Source organism: Cervus canadensis, chromosome 31 (assembly GCF_019320065.1).
Source record: "Cervus canadensis isolate Bull #8, Minnesota chromosome 31, ASM1932006v1, whole genome shotgun sequence".
Lineage (NCBI taxonomy): Eukaryota > Metazoa > Chordata > Mammalia > Artiodactyla > Cervidae > Cervus > Cervus canadensis.
The window spans coordinates 25,183,622-25,205,696 of NC_057416.1; the positions used below are offsets into that span (position 1 = coordinate 25,183,622).

A 22,075-nucleotide genomic window follows, 5' to 3' on the forward strand; every position below is an offset into this window, starting at 1 on the left:
GATGAACCCAGTCAGTCCTAAAGGAAATCAGTCCTGAATATTTATTGGAAGGACTGATGCTGAAGCTGAGGCTCCAGTACTTTGTCCACCTGATGCAAACACCCGACTTGCTGGAAAAGGCCCTGATGCTGGGAAAGATTGAGGGTAGGAGGAGAAGGGGACAACAGAGGACAAGTTGGTTGGATGGCATCACCGACTCAGTGGACATGAGTTTGAGCAAACTCCGGAATTTGATAGGGAAGCCTGGCATGCTGTAGTCCATGGGGTCGCAAACAGTCGGACACGACTTAGCGGCTGAGCAACAACAAATCAATACTGCATATATGTCAGTCCCATCTTCCAATTCATCCCATCCCCCTCCTAAGATCTTTAGACTACAATCTATTTTTTAAACTTTATAATAAATTACTTTATAAAATTTTTATTGTGTACACTAAAATGTTTTAAGTCAGTTGGGCATTAAAAATGCTTAGGTAGAAATTTAGTGAAACTGTTAATTCTAAATATTAATTAGCAAGTATCAATAGATTGTAATGCTAGTTATTTTTATCATCATGAAGCAAAAATAATGTCCAATTTTTATGTGAAAAAAAGTGAGTTCTTTGAAAACATGAGAGGACAGTAAGCTCAGACTGAGCAAGCACAAGTGGTGTTGATGATGTATTTGATTATAAGCCACTTCAGAATAAAAATAACTACAATGCAGTTTCTATATCGAAACTGGCCTTATTTCTTACACTTATATTTAAAATGTGGTAAAAATTTAGAAAATTGTCTCCACAATTAGCTCTCCACTGCTGTTAGTCAGATGATTTTTATAGCTACCTATTTGTACATAGTGAAATTAGGGCTTATCTATCTATCTTTATATACATATATATATATATATAGCACTCTTTTTTTTTTCTGAAAAGCACTCTTTTCTTTTTCCAAAAAGTCTTATTTTATGTCCTAATAGACTTTTTTCCCCCAGCTTATACTTTTATTTGTAGATTAGTATCTTGTTTCTTTTCTTTGCATCTATTTTTAGAAATGGGAGCTGCTTTTATTTATAACCAGAAGAAAATTCATCTGTGTGGGGAAATAAAAAGATAATTTTCTTTATGTTTTGTTTAAAATAGAAAACTTGTTGAGAACTAATCCAAGTTCTGTAGCATTTTTTAGTAATGAGAAATCTGTATGATTTGATTGTTCCTGTTTAGAGTAGCTAGATGGAGGACTATATATACACTAACAGCTAAGAATGCGATGATGGGAAATGGATATCTGTATCATACAGTTTTCTCTTACTCGATTGTATTTTGTTAGATTCCATTTATAAGGTGTTTGATTTTGGTACTTGCTCATAATATTGGATGTTAAAATAAGAAAATTTTTATTTTAAAGGTGTGCCACTTTCTCCATTCTCACAATGGGTGTGGTGAATAAATGAAGACAGATCTTTGTATAACTTAAAGGGTTGAATTCAGCTTCTTGGGTGCTTTGGGAATCATTGTTTTTAATTTTTGTAAAGATGAGGCATCGAATTTTATTTTGGTGATTTTAGCTTACTGGTTCCTCTTTCTGTTTTCTTATAGGCTGGTTTCATCATTTATCAAAAATTAGAAAATTTAAGTGATCCTGTACAAATATTTGTCAAGAGTAAAGGTATGTTATGGTCTGAAAATAAAAGGTAAAATTTGAGTTTGCTCATTTGTGAGGTTAGGTCCAAAAGCACAAATTTTCACACATGTGTATTTAGCATTATTACAATGTGTTGGTTGTCTGAGGATTAGGATGAGGTCAACTTGGCCAAAGCTTAGGGTTTCAAGCATGTTACTTGTGTCAAAGCAGGACTTGTAGCATTGCTGTTCACTAGGCTTCTAGTGTTGGGATTTTGTAGCTTGGAGAACATCAGTGGTACAACCAGCCGCCTCTCAGCCTGGAGATTATACACCTTTGCTATAAATATTTGGGCTCCGTGGGTGGCACAGTTGGTAAAGATCTGCCTGCCAATGCAGGAGATGGGGGGTTCGATCCCTTGGTCGAGAAGATGCCCTCGAGAGAAGGCAATGGCAGAAGGAAATGGCAACACACTTTAGTATTCCTGCCTGGAAAATTCCATGGACGGAGTCTGGTGGGGTCTACAGTCTGTGGGGTCAACAAAGAATCAGGCATGACTGAGTGACTGAGCTCAGAGTGCCGTGATTTAAATTTCTAAATTTTCCCCAGGATGCGATAATTCTGCTGCTTTTCTGCTAAAAGAATGGCCACTTGCAGCTTTCAAATTCAGCTCTCAGATCTATTGTTAGGTCAGTGATGGCAGATCTGCTTACAGTGTCACATAGGCCAGTGGTGGAATCCCAGCCACGTGACCTGGGATTTACTTGTTTCCTGTGTTTGGGAAGTGAGTGATGGCATAATACCTGTTTCATAGAGTAGCTGTTGAACTCATGATATGCAAAGCACCCGTACTGGTCTCTGTATAGTTGTTATTCTCGTAGCTTCCTTTTAGAGATTTTAAATAATTGTGTTTGTTAAGGGGTTAGTTAAATAAAGTGATTTTGCCAAATTTTAAAATGTATGGCATGACCTCCTTATAAAAAATTGTATAATATCCTTTATAGCTGTTATTGAGAAGGAATCCATACCCTCTGGGGGTGACCCTCCTTTACACGTTAAGGAAGATTTCTTATACTTTCTCTTGTTGGAAGGCCACATCTGTTGAGTGCCTGCTGGTTGTCTGTTGGCAATGGTATGGTGGCTGGAAATTACCTTGATAACTGAGGCAGATGATACGTTTTTGAAGCTGGTATAGAGAATAATATATAAGAGCTTATTTAACTCAGAACTCAACAGAGGGATTCATGATTTTCTGATTTTGTGGTTTACAAGATTGCTTGTAGGTTACACTTGCTATTTTGTCTCTGATGAAAATGCTTCTGAGGACTGTAAGATATTTCTCAAGTAAAGTAGCAGGTGTTTTATAAGTTTTTATGAAAGTCCTGATACCTGTCATTGCAATATTGCATTCTTTGACCCTCACTATTATTCTCTGTTATGTTATTTATTTAAGTGTATTGTGACATCTGAAGGGAAATAACTTGACTAGGATTCCAGTGAATTGTAACTAACATTGCTGCTAAGTCACGTCAGTCGTGTCTGACTCTGTGCGACCCCGTAGACGGCAGCCCACCAGCCTCCCCTGTCCCTGGGATTCTCCAGGCAAGAACACTGGAGTGGGCTGCCGTTTCCTTCTCCAATGCATCAAAGTGAAAAGTGAAAGTGAAGTCGCTCAGTCGAGTCCAACTCTTTGTGACCCCATGGACTGTAGCCTACCAGGCTCCTCCGTCCATGGGATTTCCCAGGCAAGAGTACTGGAGTGGGTTGCCATTGCTTTCTCCGGTAGCTAACATTACTGTTCCTTTTTTTCCTGCCTCCTTTCATCCATCCTCCCTCCCTCCCTCTTTCTCTTCTTTCCTTCTTGTTACTGAACCAGCAGTGCCAACCTCACCTTCCTCAAATATAGAGGTGTATATAGATGATATTTTCAAATGATATTTCAAATGATATTTTCAAAAGTTTTGGTTTTTATTATGTTTGTGGTTTTTTCTTTTACTAAAAAATAAAAGAAGATTAGAACATAATATTATTCAGCCCAGTATAAATGGAGAGCCAGCAGTGAACAAGACAGGCATGGTCTGTCTCCTGAGGGGGGAACCTACAGCTTTATGGGGAATATAGGTGAACAGCAAAGAAAAGGGCACTGTAGGAAGATGAGGCTTATGATGTGGGGGAAAAAAGGTGTTATGGCTAACGTATAGAGGTACCCAGTGAATATTTGGAGGTATTAGAGAATATTTTCTGGAAAAAGTGATGTTTATGGCCAGACCTTAAATATGAGCAGGAGTTAGCTAGTGCAAGAGGAGAGGAAGAGTGTCAAAGGCACAGGCAATGGCAGGTGCCCAGTTTCAGAAGGAAGAGGTGTCTGTAGGCAGTTGAAAGCAGTTTGGTATAGTCAGCTGTTGAACATGACAGGGCAAGGGATAGAGGAGAGGCAGGGGCTTACATTTCCTCCTAAGAGCTGTTGAGAGTTTTAAACAAGAATGATATGCGTTACATGAAAAAAATTAGAACTTGGGCTGTTGAGCAGAATATTGATTCTGGAGGGCAGGGATCACAGTGCAAGATCTGTTAGGGTGATGTGTCCATAATCCAAGTCAAAGGCGATGGTCACCTGGCTTGGCTGGTTGTATTGTGAAAGGAGAGAAGTGGATAATGCAAAGTACATTTAACAGAGCGGTAGGATCAACAGGATTTAATGTGACGCTGTGAGCCATGTGCACGGATCAGTCCTGTGTTGGCAGCTTGAGCAGCAGGGGTGAGAAACACTGAGGGCAAGGAGCCAGATTTGGGGTCAAGGGGTTAATTCAGTTGTTTTTAGACACGTTAATGGAAGGAAGCCTGAGAGATAGCAAAGTGGAGGTGGTGGCCAGTAGGCTGTTAGATATACAGCCTGTTAACTCAGAGGATGATTGGATTTAAAGAATTAGGAGTTCTAGGTAAAGAACTGAGGCTGAGAGTCTCAAGGAACTCTTATTCCATGTTTGCATGGGGAGGGGACCCTAGAGGAGTTGCCGTGGGCATGGAAGGAAATGAGGAGGTGGATGTGTGGCAGGCCAAGTAAAGGACGTGTATTACAGAGGAAGGCGTTATCCACTGTTTAAATTTTCTTGTGAGTTTGAGAAACTGAGCACTTAGAATTAGTTCTCAGGTTTGGCAATGTGGCAGTCGTTGGTGATCTTTACTACAGCCGCTTTGGTAGACTGGGTGACAAAAGACTGTATTGAGGGGAGAGTGGTCATTGGGACACAAAAAAGGGTCGCAGGCTTGGGTACCGTGAAGGTCCCATAACCGGAGCCAGAATGGAGTAGTGGAAGGACATGGGTGGAAATCGCATTAGCGTGAGTGGAGGCCTGAGATCTAAGGAAAGTGAGAAAGCACGTGTAAACAACTTTTTTTTGGTTCAGAAAGGGACTGTTTATTCATTTATTCATATAACAGATTTGTGAGCTTTCCTGGTGGCTCAGACAGTAAAGCGTCTGCCTACAATGTGGGAGACCCAGGTTCAATCCCTGGGTTGGGAAGATCTCTTGGAGAAGGAAATGGCAACCCACTCCAGTATTCTTGCCTGGAAAATCCCATGGATGGAGGAACCTGGTAGGCTACAGTCCGTGGGGCCGCAAAGAGTTGGACACGACTGAGCGACTTCACTTTCTATTAGGCATCAGGCACTGTACCACTTGCTGAGGAAAGTGCACTGAACAAAACAGACCCAACCTCTTCACTCTGTTTATCTGAGTGATGGAATGAGCCACATGGATGCCCGAAGGGAGAACATAGAAGGCGCGAGGGGAAGAGAGAGCAAAGCTGTGAGGGACGGTGAGTGTAACCGAGACGAAATGAACAAGGGTGAGAGGAGTCGGAAATGAGGCCAGAAAGGTAGGTTGGGCCAGATCATTTGGGGCTTATAGGCCATGAATCTGACTTCATATTTTATTAATTAAATACAAGGATGAGTGATGGGAAATACTTAAAGGATTTGGAGTAGCAGCATGATGTGATTAAATATTTATCTCAAAAGGATTTTTCTGGCTGCTACAGGAGGGTAAGTATTTAGGCAGGGAAGTCTATTTGGAGGCTATTGTGATAATCCAAGCAAGAGATGATTGGATTGGGCTGGTGGCCGCAGAGGGGGTGAGAAGCTGGAAGATATGTATATATTTGCTGATGAATTCTCTGTGGGGAGTGAGATGTAGAGGTGTTTTGGTTGGATCCACTGAACGAATGCAAGGGTCAGTCACAGTGAAAGATAATGAGAAGAGCAGGTTTGGGTAAGAAGAATCTGGATTCCAGTTTTGGTCACTTCCCAGATGGCTCAGTGGTAAGAGAAACCTGCAGTGCAGGAGATGCCAGTTCAACCCCTGGGTCGGGAAGATCCCCTCGAGGGGAAAACGGCAACCAAATCTCATGGATGGAGGAGCCTGACAGGCTATAGTCCGTGAGGTTGCAGAGTTGGACATGACTGAGTGACTGAGAACCCATGCGTGCTAAGTTTTAGATGTTTATTGTCATCCAAGGAGATACCTTAGTTGGGAACGTGATTCTGGAGTTTGGAGGGAAGACAGGTTGGAGCTGTAACTGTGAGGGTCATCAGTATACAGATGGTGGTTAAGCTTGAGAAGATAAAATAGAAGATAAAATAGGAAGTGAGTGGAATAAAGAATAGAAGAGGCCCACATATTGACATCAAGGGCACACCAGCCTCTAGAGGTCAGGAAGACATGGAGAGTATAGCGAAGAGGCTTGTGAAGGGGCAGTGATGAAGGAGGAAGCATAGGAGGGGTGGTGTTTAGAAGCCAGCCAATGTTGTGGGCTGGAGCTAGTTGTTAACTGTTTTAAATGCCTCTGACAGTTTGAGATGTTGTTGTTCAGTCACTCAAGTTGTATCCAACTCTTCGACCCCATGGACTTCAGCAAGCCAGGCTTCCCTGTCCTTCACTATCTCCGGGAGTTTGCTCAAGCTCAAGCCCATTGAGAAGGTGATGCCATCCAACCGTCTCATCCTCTGTTGTCCCCTTCTCTTGCCCTCAGTCTTTCCCATCATCAGGGTCTTTTCCAGTGAGTTGGCTGTTCATATCAGGTGGCTAAAGTATTGGAGCTTCAGCTTCAGCATCAGTCCTTCCAGTGAATATTCCAGTGAAAGAGTGAGATGAGCAACTCGGATGAACGGGTTTGGCTCTGTGGAGGCCATTGGTAACCTTTCCATGAATAGCTTTTGGAAAAAGCTCAGTGGCAGGCAGTCAGCTTGGGAGAAAATGGAACTAGAAAGTTGAAGACAGTGAGTGTGGACAGCTCTTTCTTTCAAGGAATTTTGCTGTAAATGGGAGCTGTGATATGAATTAGCAATTAGCAGGTTGGTGGCGGGAAGATGAGATAGTTCTCTTTTTGTTTCTGTTTCCTTAGTGAAGTAAGAGATGAAGTTGTTTTCTGACCAAAAAGGACGGACAAGTGTTGGAGGTATTGGAAGCATGAAGAGACAGAAAGAAGTATGACACAGTCCTCTTGAGAGTGGGAAAGTGGGAAATGTAGACTAATTAACAGTCATCACTGAGGGTTCATGGGGTGTGTGCATGAATTGAAAGCTCATAATTGAAACTCATAATTGTGTTTTATTTTCAACTGTAGTCAACTGTTTGGGTATAGGCATCAAGTAAGTGCCATGGAAGAAGGAAGGAACAAAAGAGTTGAGTCCACAGGAGCGAATGATTAATATGGGCAAGGGAGGAGAGTAGGGCATGGGGGGTGTGGGGAGCAGTGAGAAGAATAATGGGTAAGGAAAGGCAGGAGGTCAGTGGGCTTGGTTCTGAAAGTGTGCAAGAATTGTTGTATTGCCGAAGTCATGCTGGTGTTCAGAGGATGGAATACTTGCAGTTGGCATTTGGAAGTAATGACTTTATTGACAATTTTAAGATCAAGGGTATGGTTATGGGCTTCCCTGGTAGCTCAGGTGATATAAAGAACCCACCTGCAATGCAGGAGACCCCAGTTTGATTGCTGGGTCAGAAGATCCATTGGAGGAGGGCAGGACAACCAACTCCAGAATTCTTGGGCTTCCTTGGTGGCTCAGACGGTAAAGCATTTGCCTACAGGAGACCTGGGTTCGATCCCTGGTTTGGGAAGATCCCCTGGAGGAGGGCGTGGCAACCCACTCCAGTTTTCTTGACTGGAGAATCCCCATGGGCAGAGGAGCCTGGCTGTTTACAGTCGATGGGGTCGCAAAGAGTCAGACACGACTGAGCGACTAAGCCCAGCACATGGTTATGGGTAGGGTGGCTGAGATCAGCTGAGGAAAAGATGGCTGGAAATGGAGGGATTGAGGAACTGAAAAGGCCACGTTCTTAGGCAGAGAGTTTCTGTGGATGTTGAAATCACTAGGAGTTATCACAGAAATAGAGGGAAGAAAGAAGACAGTGAACCAAGTGCTGAAATCTTCAGTGATGTGATTTTGAGACCACAAGATAGCTGCAACTAGTAGGAATAGCTGATGATGTAATCCAACATGCAGTGCTTCAGAGGAGCTGCACTTGTTGAAGGACACAAGAAGTGATGAAGAGTAGGAATTGTAAGCAGGGAAGGGTTTGGGAAAGGCGGGCAAGTTATGTGGTGTTTGTGGAGACACCATCAGACAGAATGAAGCTGAAAGTTCGGAAGGTGATCACTCATGAGAAAGGCTTGCATTTTATTTTGTGATGACTGGTAATGAGGACAGTGAGGGGTGTCTGTCGGGTAAGGTTATGTTTACCCAGCTGTTTTAGTAAATAGCGTCCCATATGGTGGTCTGTTGGTTTCTGATGCTGAAACAGTGCAGGTGAGATCAGAGTCTCATTTCTACCTTCACCTGCCAAGGTTGAGAACCACTGGGTTGTAATATGTATGAATGCAGATGAGTTAGAATTTAGTCTAAAATTTTAAAGAACGGAAATTTGGAAGGGAAATAAAGTGATTGAGGTGATTTTGGGATAGGTTAAGGGAGTCTTTTTGTTGCAGTTCGTTTAAAGAAACAAAATGCAAACTTAAGCCCTAGTAGTGTTTAAATAAATATCTCTGCTTTGTAATTTGAAAATTAGTACTGATTCTTTTATTCCAGAGGAGGAAATACTACCTAGTGACGTGAAGAAACAATTGACTTCGCTCTCCAAGGAGATGATGGATCTGGCTGAATGTCTTCCGGATACTTTTGGAAAACTGGAAAATCCACAGAGGTTAAATGTTTTTTTTTTTTTTTTAATCAATTCTGTTTGTTCTTATTGCATTTTTCTAAACACGGTAAAAAAGTTCATTAGGGTGGACTCATAAATTTGCTTGAATACATGCACACAGACTGATGTATAAGTTTGAGAAATATCTCCCAGTTGTGAAATTGTGCACAAAAGTTGGAGGCTTCTCTGCTTTGTAGGATGCTTTATGAAGCAAAGCCGAATAAAACTCTTATGTTCACTTGAACGAAACGTTGAAGATTCAGTGTACTGTTTCTTTCTGTTTATGGGCCTTTTTCATTTAATTATATTTATAGTTTGGTTACTTGAAATCAGTAAATAAGAGCAACTTTTAAACCTGTAACCTCATTTTTCTGGTTATTAAGTGATTATTATATGAGAATTCTACCTAATCAGTAGACTATTAAAACAAGAGGCATTTGTATTTTAAAGAGTGTTTTATATAGCTGAAGCATTGAAAAAAAGTGGAGGAGTTAGTTGCTCAGTCATGTCCAACTCTTTGCGACCACATGGACTGTAGCCCACCATGCTCCTATGTCCATGGAATTCTCCAGGCAAGAATACTGAAGTGGATTGCCATTCCCTTCTCTAGGGAGTCTTCCTGACCCAGGGATCGAACCCAGGTCTCCTGCATTGCAGGCAGATTCTTTACGGTCTGAGCCAAGCAGTAGATAACTTTTGACATTTGAATTAACAGATATTGGACTACTGGTTGTTGTTGTTTAGTTGCTCAGTTGTGTCCGACTCTCTTGCGACTCCATGGACTGTAGCTCCCAGTAGCTTCTTCTTGGAATCTGGCTTTACTCTGTCCTTAATGGATGAATGACTCCCTTATAAAACCTCTAAAAACAGGAGTGCTCTTGAACAGTGATTGAGTATAACATGGTAACAGAATTTTGAGGCTAACATCCTTTGTAGAAATGTGAAGCAGTTAATTGAAATAGAATTCTGACTCTGAAAAAATGCAGTGTTAATGTATTCTTTTTTGGATGAGGTTTGTGATATATTTTGATAGATTTCAAAGTATGAGATAGAAACTCAGCTCTTTTTCAAAGTAATTTTCCTCCTGGCAATTTGTTTTAGTAGTTGCTATGTAACTTTGAGAATATCTGAAAGAAATAACTGTCAAATGGGAAAAGGTACTAATAAAGCTATTTCATATTCATTTTTACATTTTTCCCTCCATGAAAGAAGAAAATACCATTTATATGAAAAATTACTACTCACATGCATTTCAGGTTTTTTTTCTAGGAATTAAAATGACTATTGAGTATAAATTACATGTGCTTAATGCTTTGCTTTATAATATTACAGCTAAGTAGGTTTTCTTAAGTTTTGAGAATGGGCAATATTGGATTCTTTTTTTTTTTAATTGGAATATAATTGTTTTACAATGTTGTATTAGTTTCTGCTCTACAACAACATGAGTCAGCTGTATGTATACATATATCTCCTTGCTCTTGAGCTTCCCTCCCACCTCCCTAGATTCATTTTTAATAAAGGTAGATCTTATGAACTTTTAGTGGGTCAAAGCAAGAACTAGTTAAGATCTTTTGTTTCAGATTCTCTGTAACAAGTCTATGCTGTTGCTTCACTTATTTAGATCCATCTCTGAACTGGGGGAGAACAAAAGAGATCTGTGAATAGCCAAAATGCATGCCATAAGCATGAATTCACGTCCACTTAACTGCAGTTCCAGTGGAGTGCATGAGGCTGCATTCAGGGCATATTTGCTTTGCATTTATGACACAGTTTGACAAGCTTGGATGTATGCTTAACATGAAAATCAAGAATGGATAAGGAGTGACACCATAAACAATTAGTTTGGGGCCAAACACTCCTGACACTTGGTAAGCACGCAAGTCAGGTGTTGAGTGTAGAAGTACCTTGCTGTACTAGCGAGGAGCCCAGAAACTATAAGCATGAGGGGCATGAAGAGCGACTTTAATCCAGTGTGTCCTTTAAGTGAAGGTCTTCTTATTAAAAAGCATTAAAACTTGTCCTTAGAGTTAACACAATTAAAGTTGAATTCACCTTTCTTAAATTTTTTTTTTTAGGGTTTCCCTACTACTGAAGGATATTTCAGAAAATCTGTGTTCATTGAGGATGATGATGTTTGGCTCTACTCAGAAGGAACTGAGACCCAGCAGTAATTTTCACTTACCGCTGGAAGAGCCAACTGCTGGTGAAGTACAAGAGAAACAAATTAGAGCACATAACATTTTTCCTGAAATTAAAGATGAGGCATTGGATGCAACTCCTGATGATTTAATTCAACATGATGGAGAAGAGGTACTTGGAAATCAAATGAAACAAGAAGATGGAGTTGAAGATGGACTGGAAGGCAATAAGTTGAAAGAGGATACAGAAAGAAATTGTTTGATGTCATTAGATATTACAGAAGATGAGCTCCAACTTTTGGAACAACAGGCTCAGGAAAAACATCTTACTGATGTTACTTGCACATCTCCTGAGGTACTGAATACAGTAAAGAGCAAATAGTTTTCATTCACGAAGGTGGTTGGCTGATTTTTTCTATAGATTGGCAGATAGTAAATATTTTAGGCTTTGTAGACCACCTGGTTTCTGCCCAGTTTTGCCAGTTTGATATGAAAGCAGCTGTAGACCAGCAGCTTGTCTGTATTTTAATAAAATTTTATTTACAACAGCAAAAAGGTGGGCTGGGTTTGGCTTGTGAGCTGTTGTTTGCTACTCCTGACTTAGTATGATCAACAGCATTTTATCGTGGAAAGATTTTTAGTGTCAGTACATATTTGTTGTCATTTGCTAAGCATATATTTCTCCTGCTTTTTTACCTAGTATATACCTCTTCTTTTTGTAGATCCCTACATACCTACTAGAGTTTACTTTTACAAACGTGATTCTTGAGGGTAGTTTTGTTTGCTCTTATGGGTTTTCTTTACTTGATATTCTGAGAGGGTTTCTAGTAAACCCATATTTTTACTTGACACTCACTCATACTGTCATCTAGAGTCAGAAACCTCATTTTGTTCTTGATAGATTATTGTTAAACATTGTATATTTTTTCTCAACTTCATGTTTAGATTTCTAATCATATTCTGATTTGATTAATTTGTGAGATTATGTTTTTCTGTTTGCTAATAACTTAAGCGTATTTTTTGAAATAGTGAAGTTGTATTAATGGAATTATGGTGTTTCTTTAAGACAAAAGAGACAGCTGTAAACTTTTTATCTCATTTGTTTTTAATTAATTAAAAAATTATCTCTATTGGCCATATTTGGTAGAACTGTATACATTTTAAAAATATAACTGCATTTTAAAGTTTTAAAATTAGATTTGAAAGTCATTTAATAGGATTATTTACTCAGTTTTCTAAGAACAGATTCTCAGTATTTCTTTGTATTTGGTAACTATATTAGTAATCACTTCTATCAGTATGCAAATACATTTTAGCATTGTTTTCAAACTGTTTTCATACCAACCATTTGTAAAGTGGACTCCACTTTAGGAAATATCTTTTGCTAATGTCTGCAGTACCTTCTGATTTTCTAGAAATTTCATATTAGGTATTCACTTTAAAGTGATAGGTTTCATATAATGATATAGAATTATGATCAGGATTTCATGATCTGACTCACATCTTTTACCCCATTTATTGCCATTTTTTATTGTGTAATAATTATTAGCATTTAAAAAATTCATGAGACCTCATTTAAAAAATAAAAGAGTAAGGCTTATTTTAAGATCTTTTTTAAAGGTTAATTTTTGAACTTAATTAAGTCTATACTTCCTTTTCCTATTTCCAGTTTAAATTTTAGACTTTTTTGGGGTCCTTCTGTATTTCTTTGGTGGGTTTCTTTCATACAGGTTACTATCATTGGACATTTGCTTTGTAAGGATTGCCAGATTATTGTAGTTTCTTCATATTTCCACATTGGCAATAGCTGAATAAATAACTTATCTGACACTATTTTCCAAATACCTGTAGATACTATTTGTAAAATATCCAAATTTATTTAAAGGTATTATTAGTCATTGTAACTTTTTGTGATCTTTTAAAAATCAGTGTCTATAAGAGAACAAGTATAGTTCCTGGCTTTGTACAGAATTTCTCAATATTGCAAAGAGGTTCCTGTACTCAAAAAGTTTGGGAACCACAGTTTGGGGTTTTTTTAAACTATAAATGAATTTGTCATTTGTACTCTCATTTAGAGAGTATGGACTATTTCACGTTTGTTTATCTATCTTGTTTGTTAGGTAAACAAGTTAGGTAGTTTTTCTCTTTTTATTTGCTTCTTTGTTTCTATATTTATTCCTCTTCTTTTTTCCTTCCTACCATCCTCTTTCCCTTCCTATCTACCTGTCACATAAACATATAAATAATATTATAAATTTATTAGTGAAGAATAGGAGGTGGTCTAAAGATATTTAGTGTAAAGCAACTTTATTTTGTAGTAAAGAGGGTATTGAGTAAATTATACTGGAAACTAATGTTTGACATACTTTTTTTTTTTTAAAGCATTCATCTTTCAAGGATAATGAAGAGGATCTGTCTTACATAATTGAGAGTGATGAAGATTTAGAAATGGAGATGCTTAAGGTATGTTTACCATTACGGAAAATTACTTCTAGTTCTTTACAATGGACATTAATTAAGTAAAATATTGCCTGATTCTAAACTGGTCCTACCACAATGAGATTGCTGTCACTTATGTAGCATTAGATTTTGTTTTCCTTTTCATATTTCTTATATGTCTTTGTATGGCCTATGCATAATGTATTAGCAGTAGTGATGTAGAAGTTGTTAGGCAGTTAGTGTAGGAACTCTGAGACCTTGGCCTGTTTTAATAAGCATCCCACTCCATTAAACTAAGCCTATCTCCTTTGTCCCGAATTACTGGCTCTTAGAGGAAGGTGTCCTTGGTCTGATAAATTATCAGCACTCAGATCCAGGAAGGGTAGTAATTAACTTGTGTTCCATATGCCCGAGGGAAAAAAAACTGAGGATCATTAATCTTTAGTGCATACATCTGGTCCATTGTAAAATGGCTGGGAGTCATGAGAAATGGTTGCGGATGGTGACTTAATGTCTAAGAAAACTAAGAATCCAAGAATCAAAAGAAGCCATAAAGATGTCAAGTCAAACATTGTGGTCTTTAAGCTGATGGTTAGAAACAACATATGTTAAAAGTAAGAACCAATCAAAAGTGTGCAAATCATTAGGAGTAAGGATATAAACTGCTGTTAAGTCCCACCTTTGTGGGAACTTCACCCGCTTTCAGTGTCTATCTTGAGAGCTTTGTACTTTCTGAAGTAAATCCTGTTTGCTTGCTACTGTGAATGTTCTGAGTGTTCATGAAGTTCATTCTTTGGCTCTGTGAATAGGAACTTGGATTCTCATTTCAGTAGTTTACTAATTAGGTCACTTTCTTTTAATCTTTCCCTGGAACGTGGGTAGTGGTTCAGCTCTCCAGTATTTGAAACAGGTTTCTCTTTCCTCCCATCCATGTGTGTCCACTTTTATTTGGAAGTTCTGTTTTTATACATTCCATCTTCTTTACTTTGGTTTTATTTGCTGTGGATGTTTTCTTTTATACATAATTTTCTAATGTTTTAAGTGATTCAGTTTCCCCCTATTACCGAGTTGAAAATAGTATTTTATAATTTATGTATATTCTACTTCTTCACCTGACCTCCAGTTTCTTCATCAAATCTTATGAATCAAGGATGGACAATTAGAAAGAAAAGCCTAAACTTAGCTAAATTAAGGGAAAATGAAGAAAAACATGTGGTGAATGGAAGTTCACCATTATGCATACTTTTTAGTTCTTATCTTTAGGTCGATGTGATTTTTCTTTTTATGAAATGAGATTTAAGTTCCTGATTCTCTGAATTTTGAGACAGTGTACTGGATGGTGATAGGAATGTGGATTCTGAATGTGAATGTGGGTTTAAAGTCTACCTTCTCCCTTAATTAACTGTGTGACTTTGGGCACATTTCTTAGCTTTTTGATACTCTATTAACAGTTGTATTTATTATTAAGGTGTTACTTGTGAAGGGTTTAACTAAAGAGCCTGGCATTTCCTAAGTGTCATAAATACTAGCTAACTAATAAAAGGATATAAATACTAAATCATATGCCTTTATTGATGAACCATTTCTCTAAAGAGTCCTATTAAAGTAGTGGATTTATAGGATACTTTGGGACTTCTACAAATTTATGTTATGTATTGAACCTCTTAGAAGGCAACTTGGGTGCACAGATATAAAAGTACTTTTTTTAACAAGTATGTTCATTGACCGGAATAAAAAAAATGTGAAAGAGAATCTCTTTTTTTTCCCTTTTGCAGGCCTGAAATGAATACTTTTTAAAAAACCTTTTAAGTCAGACTTACTGAATAGAAGTTTTAATATAAAGAGAAAATGACAACTGTGGTTTAATAATTCTTCCTGTTATTTCTCATTAAGAAATTTTACAGATGAAACAATTTTGAGATACCTGCAGATTCATTAAGCAGATAATCTTCATTTAGGGGAGGAAATCAGATACCAAGCCAAAATGAAAGCATTTGTTTTACATTTGTAATATTCCTTTCCTAAAGTCATTTCAGTGTTTTTGTTGTTGCTTTGACAACTCCAGAAACACATTTATTGTTGGCTTATAGTTTAAAATTTATGCTTCCTCAAAAATAATGTCACTGACACATGATACAGAGAAACTCATTACAAGAATCACATTAAAACCCACATTTACCACTTGGGAATTGGAAGCATTGAAGTATGATAAAGAAAAAAATGTTTTAAATAATCTAAATGCAAAATTTATGAAAACTTTCCCTAGGGCCAGTTCATTGTATGCTATTAATGAACCCTGTTTGGCTGGCAGTATTCCGTCTTTGGCCTTATGCCTGAGAAACCATTCTTGAGCACATATTAAAACAGGAGCACACATGTTCTTTTGTGGTATTGCTTGCGCATCTGCCAGCTTTGAACAAAATTGTAGGCTCTGTTAATAATACTCCTTTTGTGTTTGCTGAAAAAGATACTGCACTCTCAATGCTCTTGCTTTGAAAAATTCTTTTAAATGTTCAGTCTTTAGAAAACCTCAACAGTGGCATGGTAGATCCAAATCATTCAAAATGCATAGAAATGGAAAAAAATCTGGATCTTCCTTCTGAAGAAGATGATGAAGATGAGATTGAAGCTATTGAAGAGGAAAAAGAAGTTGATGAAGGTAAGCACTATCATGTGTTTGAACTGACTCGTCTCTGATACCTATCACTGATTTTAGTTTAGGTTTTAATTTTAAACATTTTGGACATTGAGGATTCTGTGGCATGTAGTTAATTCGGCCCTGAAAACTTGCCATTAAGTCCTGTAGTGCTTTGGTCTTCATAAAGCACAATCATACTACTTAGAAGAGTAAGTAATAAAAGTGTTATGTCATTTGGTGAACATGGTGATTTTTCATCCTGAATTTTATATTTTGTCAAAAATGATAAAAAATAATAAGAAGCAGGGGCTTGCCCAATGGCTCAGCGGTAAAGAATCTGCCTGCGATGATGGAGACAGAGGAGACATGGGTTCAATCCTTGGGTCGGGAAGATCCGCTGGAGGAGGAAATGGCAACCCACTCCATTACCCCAGTAATCTTGCCTGGAAAATCCCGTGGACAGAGGAGCCTGGTGGACTACAGTCCATAGGGTTGCAAAGAGTCAGACATGACAGCACAGTACAGAAATAAGAAATAATAAATTACTTATATTAAACATTATTATAAATGGTATTGATAAATATCTGTCCTTCAGGTGCTTATTACTTAAAATAAGTGGCAAAGTGTCAAATAGCAAAATGGGCTAATTTTCATCTTGTATGTGCAAACTCTAATAAAGAATATGCTAAATGAATCTTCTGTCATTTACGTATAAGTGATGATACTCATTATGACAAGCTGTAGGCATCTTCTCATAGAGTAGAATGCTCTCTGGAGCTAGATTTCTTCAATGTTATAATATGGAATATTTAAGATACATTTCATAGATGGAAAATATATGAAAACGTTAAAGTTTTTTCCTTTGTTTTCTTGTATTAAACATGGACAAATACTCATTTGTTTAGAGATGGTTTTCTTGACTCTTTGCTTTGCTCTTTCTCGGCAACTCATGAATTCTTCAACTAGAGGAAAAAATGAAAATCAGTGGGGTGAAGTTACCATAACTCCATTCTACTTTGCAGTTGGAATTTTGATCAGAGATTTTTGGTGGAATGGTAATTAAAATGAAGGTTTTACATATGGGTTTTAATTGTGACAGTAATTAATTCCTGCTTACTGTTGACTGAAAATTGGTTATATTATAAAATTTGGATTGCTATTTTGTTTGCCATGGTTGGCTCTAAATGTTAGTTTTTAGAAGTATAATTCTAAAACATTGTATTTTTATGAAGCTAGCAAAAGTGTGAATCGTAGCAAAGTTCTTATCCTTAGTGTTAAGAAATTAATCAAATAATTTATCTGGAGTTGTGCCTGGTACCCAAAGGAAAAATAAGTGTAAGTGTATTTAAAAGACCACAGTGATGTTTGGTACCTACCAGTATATTCTTTCATTGACTCAATTGGACATGTTCAGTTCAGTTCAGTTCCGTTGCTCAGTTGTGTCCAACTCTTTGTGACCCAATGAACCGCAGTATGCCAGGCCTCCCTATCCATCACCATCTCCCAGAGTCCACCCAAACCCACGTCCATTGAGTTGGTGATGCCATCCAACCATCTCATCGTCTGTCGTCCCCTTCTTCTGCCCTCAATCTTTCCCAGCGTCAGGGTCTTTTCCAATGAGTCAGCTCTTCACATCAGGTGGCCAAAGTATTGGAGTTTCAGCTTCACCATCAGTCCTTCCAATGAACACCCAGGACTGATCGCCTTTGGGATGGACTGGTTGGATCTCCTTGCAGTCCAAGGGACTCTCAAGAGTCTTCTCCAACACCACAGTTCAAAAGCATCAATTCTTTGGTGCTCAGTTTTCTTTATAATCCAACTCTCACATCCATACATGACCACTGGAAAAACCATAGCCTTGACTAGATGGACCTTTGTTGACAAAGTAATGTTTCTGCTTTTTAATATGCTGTCTAGGTTGGTAATAACTTTCCTTCCAAGGAGTAAACGTCTTTTAATTTCATGGCTGCAGTCACCATCTGCAGTGATTTTGGAGCCCAGAAAAGTAAAGTCAGCCACTGTTTCCACTGTTTACCCATCTATTTCCCATGAAGTGATGGGACTGGATGCCATGATCTTAGTTTTCTGAATGTTGAGCTTTAAGCCAACTTTTTCACTCTCCTCTTTCACTTTCATCAAGAGGCTCTTTAGTTCTTCTTCACTTTCTGCCATTGAGCAAACTCTGGGAGATGGTGAAGGACAGGGAAGCCTGGCATGCTGCAGTCCTTGGGGACGCAAAGAGTCAGACATGACTGACTGAACAACAACACAGCAACTAGATTCTTTAAAAGAAGTCAATAAAATAAAACTTCCTCTCACTTTGTGTACCTTTATTTTAACATAAATGCCCATTTTATTCTAAGACTGCCTGTTACCAAGACCTACTGAAAAGCAAATTAACTGCCTCAAGACCTACTTTGGCCATTCTACTTTTAAGCCGTGAGTATAGTTTCAGTTAATTAAACTGCATATTTACTGTTTTCTTTACAAACTTTAAAAGACAAATAATCCATCCATTGAACAGTACAACTTCATTATAGTTTATACATGCTACACTGTAATTTTTCTAAGTACAGAATTACTTTGAAGTAATATTTATGTAAAATTCATATCTGCACATTGTTTTTATAAGTGAGGAAAAATGGTTTTCCTTAAGATAGAGTTCTGAGTTTAAATACGTTAATAAATTCATCTTAAGTTAATCCTGACTTTTATTTTATTACAAAAGTATCTGTGTGCCTGTTTTGTGCATCTTATTGTCTAAAGCATGTTGATGTAATAGAAATTCATAAGACAGTAGTTTGAAAAACAGTGACAATCATATCTGTTTTAACATAGTCAAATGTATTTACATCCAAGGGAGCACACTTACAAGTTTTAAAATGGGAGGAATACAAATGAGATGAAGAACAAGTAGATTTGAATAAAACTGTTGGTAATAGGAATGTAAAAATCTAGACTTTTTTTCTCTTCTGATCTTAAAACATTTTTTTTAGATTAAACTGTGTCCTACACATAATACACATCAATGTACATATCAATGAATTTTCACAAACCAGACACCCTGTGTAGCCAGCATTCCAATAAGAAAGAATAAATCATTATCAGCGTACCAGAAGATCACCTTTCCAGTTTTTCCCTCAAAATTTTATTGAAAGAAATTTCACAGATACAGTAGTTTTTTTTTTTTTACTATGAATACCTGTATATTCACTGTTAATTCACTATTAGCATTTTAGTATACTTGCTTTATCATATATTGATTATCTGTCTCTCCACTTTTTAATCCATTCAATTTTTATTAATAAAATGCATCTCAAGGTAAATTGTAAGCATCTTTACACTTCAGCATGTAAATCATTAACTATAGTTAAGTATTTATGTTACTTTTGAGCTAAAATTTGCATGTAAGGAAATGGTTAAACTTAAGTGTTTAACATTGGCAAGTCTTAAGTGTACATGCACATCTGCATGTAACCTAAACCCTTTTTAAAATATGCTACATTACAATCACTCCAAAAAGTTCCCTTATTTCCCTTCTTAGTCCTTGCACCTAGAGCATTTCTCTTATTTATTTAAATGAGTGATTCTGTTGGATATCTAGATTGAAGCTTGGAATTTATTTTATATTTTAGATATAGGTAATAAAATTTAATGCAAATATAAATGGAAATCCTAGTTGTTCAGTCACCTTGAATGGGAAGTTGGTCAAGTGAGAGTTCTGTTTTAACATTCCAGAATTCATGTAGTTTTATTGAAACTTGGAAATGTAAAAGAAATTCTGGAGGAAATGAGAAAATGAAATGGCTTTATCACGTATCAATTATCTGTCTATCCACTTTTTAATCCATTCAATTTTTATTAATAAAGTGCATCTCGGGATAAATTGTAGACATTCTTATACTCCCTTCTAATTACTTCAGCAGGTAAATCATTAACTATAGTTAAATGTTTATTTATTTATTTTACTTTTAAGTTAAAATTTACATGTAAGGAAATGGTTAGACTTGTCTCTTCCATTTCTTATTAGTAAAACAGTGCAGCATTTTGCTTTTCATCCTCCAGGGTTCAGTGGAAAGTGATTTATTCTGTACTGGAAGAAAGAAGAGATAATGTTGTTGTCATGGCAACTGGTAAGTTGTACTTAAGCAAATAACCTTATTCTTTAAAAAATAAAGCTTCAAGATTTTGAAATACTTAATCTTTCCATAAGGTATGTATGTATACAAATGGTGTAAATTGTAGAAGAGAATGAGCTGAGGTTAGATGCTTGAATTTTGCATGAATTAACTCAGGAAGGTAGCACATTAATAGTGACTGTTCATCTCATGCAAGTACATTGTAAGAAGAAATCAGAGTACCAACGATCTAATTTTATTTCTCTGAGTGTATTATTTTTATTTTAAGGGTATGGAAAGAGTCTGTGCTTCCAGTATCCACCTGTTTATTTAGGTGGGATTGGCCTTGTCATCTCTCCCCTTATTTCTTTGATGGAAGACCAAGTGCTTCAGCTTGAGTGAGTAAGGCTTTCAGAGCCACGTTGCCACCCTTTTTTTTTTAACTCCTGTGAAGGAAATACTTGATTTATCATGTATGTTAAAATCTAGTTCCTATTAATGCATTTCTATAAATGTTTTGTCTTTACTAGTAATATATGACACTTTAGTGGAGGAGCTTATCTTCTTTCTTTAGTTCTCTTTAATTTAGGGCTACCAGATGACCCCCCCCCCAAATTTTTTTAAAAATCAAATTTTATGCCAGTTAACACTACATATCACAAAATTCTTTTCTCTGTTGGTTATTCTTTTCTCTGTTTCTTCTTTAGCTTGGTATGCAGTATATACGTAGAGGTGTAGTTTTTATTTATGAAAAACATTTAAATTCCTTCAACCTATACTTGCAGTCTTTTTGGAAAATCCACCTTAACTTAACAACCAGTCTTCTAATATAGCCATTGAAGGAATTTATTTACCAAGTTAGTGAGTTACAAAAAGAGATTGCAAAGAAGAGAAATGTACATCATTATAATTTTTTGTTTCTTCTCACTTAAAAATGAAGTTGATATTTGTAGTGTGCACATGGTTCCAAGATATTTGTTTTTCTTCTTACAGAATATCCAGTATTCCAGCTTGTTTTCTTGGATCAGCACAGTCAAAAAATGTTGTAGAGGATATTAAATTGTAAGTTATTTATATGATTCCTGATCATGTTGTCTAGTGTCTGTGGTATTTTTCTCAGTGGAAAAACCTGACTGAACTTTTTAGCCTACCCAATATATTGAGATTCATTCATGTTACATGTACCAGTAGTTCATTCTTTTTTATTGGTGAATAGATTACATCATGTGGATATTCCATAATTTGTTTATCTGTTCACCTGTTGATAGACATTTGGATTGTTTGCAGTTTGGGGATTTTACAAACAAAGATGCTGTGAGCATCTGCGTGTGGTGGTCTGCTTAGTCGCTTAGTCGGTCAGTCGTGTCTGACTCTTTGCGACTTCAGCCTACAGTGTTCCTCTGTCCATGGGATTCTCCAGGCAAGAATGCTGGAGTGGGTTGCCATGCCCTCCTCCAGGAGATCTTCCTGACACAGGGATCGAACCAGGGTCTTCTGCATTGCAGGAGGATTCTTTACCCACTGAGCTCCAAGGAAAGGCCTGTGCTGAATCACATAGTCTGTGTTAAGTTTTTGAGAAACTGCCAGACTTTTTGAGTGGTGGTACCATTTTACATTCCTACTAGCAGTGTCTTAGAATTCTAATTTCTCCTCATCTCAGCCATCACTTGGTATGGCCAAGGTTTTAATTTTAGCCATTTTAATAGAATGTCGGTGTGCGTTTTTAAATTTTTTTGATTTAGTTTTGTCTGTGCTGGGTCTCTGTTGCTGTGTGGTCTTCTCTCTAGTTGCAGAAGAGGGGCTGCTCTCTAGTTGCGGTATGTTGGTTTCTCATTGCAGAAGCTTCTCTTGCTGCTGGGCACAGGCTTTATGGTGCAGGGGCTTCAGGAATTATGGCACGTGGGCTCAGTCATGCGTGCTCCCAGGCTCTAGAGCACAGGC

The 22,075-nt window shown here is 37.4% G+C and overlaps 1 protein-coding gene across 10 annotated transcripts in view; it reads left to right on the plus strand.

The window, feature by feature from the left end:
* WRN (WRN RecQ like helicase) overlaps positions 1 to 22,075 on the plus strand; it is a 124,865-nt gene that overhangs the window by 27,459 nt on the left and 75,331 nt on the right. For 9 of the 10 annotated variants that reach the window (XM_043454658.1, XM_043454654.1, XM_043454660.1 and 6 more), the window contains 9 exons: positions 1,578 to 1,647; positions 8,690 to 8,804; positions 10,877 to 11,294; positions 13,322 to 13,402; positions 15,896 to 16,037; positions 18,380 to 18,455; positions 20,082 to 20,149; positions 20,424 to 20,532; positions 21,128 to 21,196. In XM_043454658.1, the coding sequence (XP_043310593.1) occupies positions 1,578 to 1,647; positions 8,690 to 8,804; positions 10,877 to 11,294; positions 13,322 to 13,402; positions 15,896 to 16,037; positions 18,380 to 18,455; positions 20,082 to 20,149; positions 20,424 to 20,532; positions 21,128 to 21,196 (1,148 nt within the window). Of the gene's footprint in view, positions 1 to 1,577; positions 1,648 to 5,323; positions 5,422 to 8,689; positions 8,805 to 10,876; positions 11,295 to 13,321; positions 13,403 to 15,895; positions 16,038 to 18,379; positions 18,456 to 20,081; positions 20,150 to 20,423; positions 20,533 to 21,127; positions 21,197 to 22,075 lie in introns of those variants that run through there. The other variant, XM_043454664.1, reaches the window with a different exon arrangement.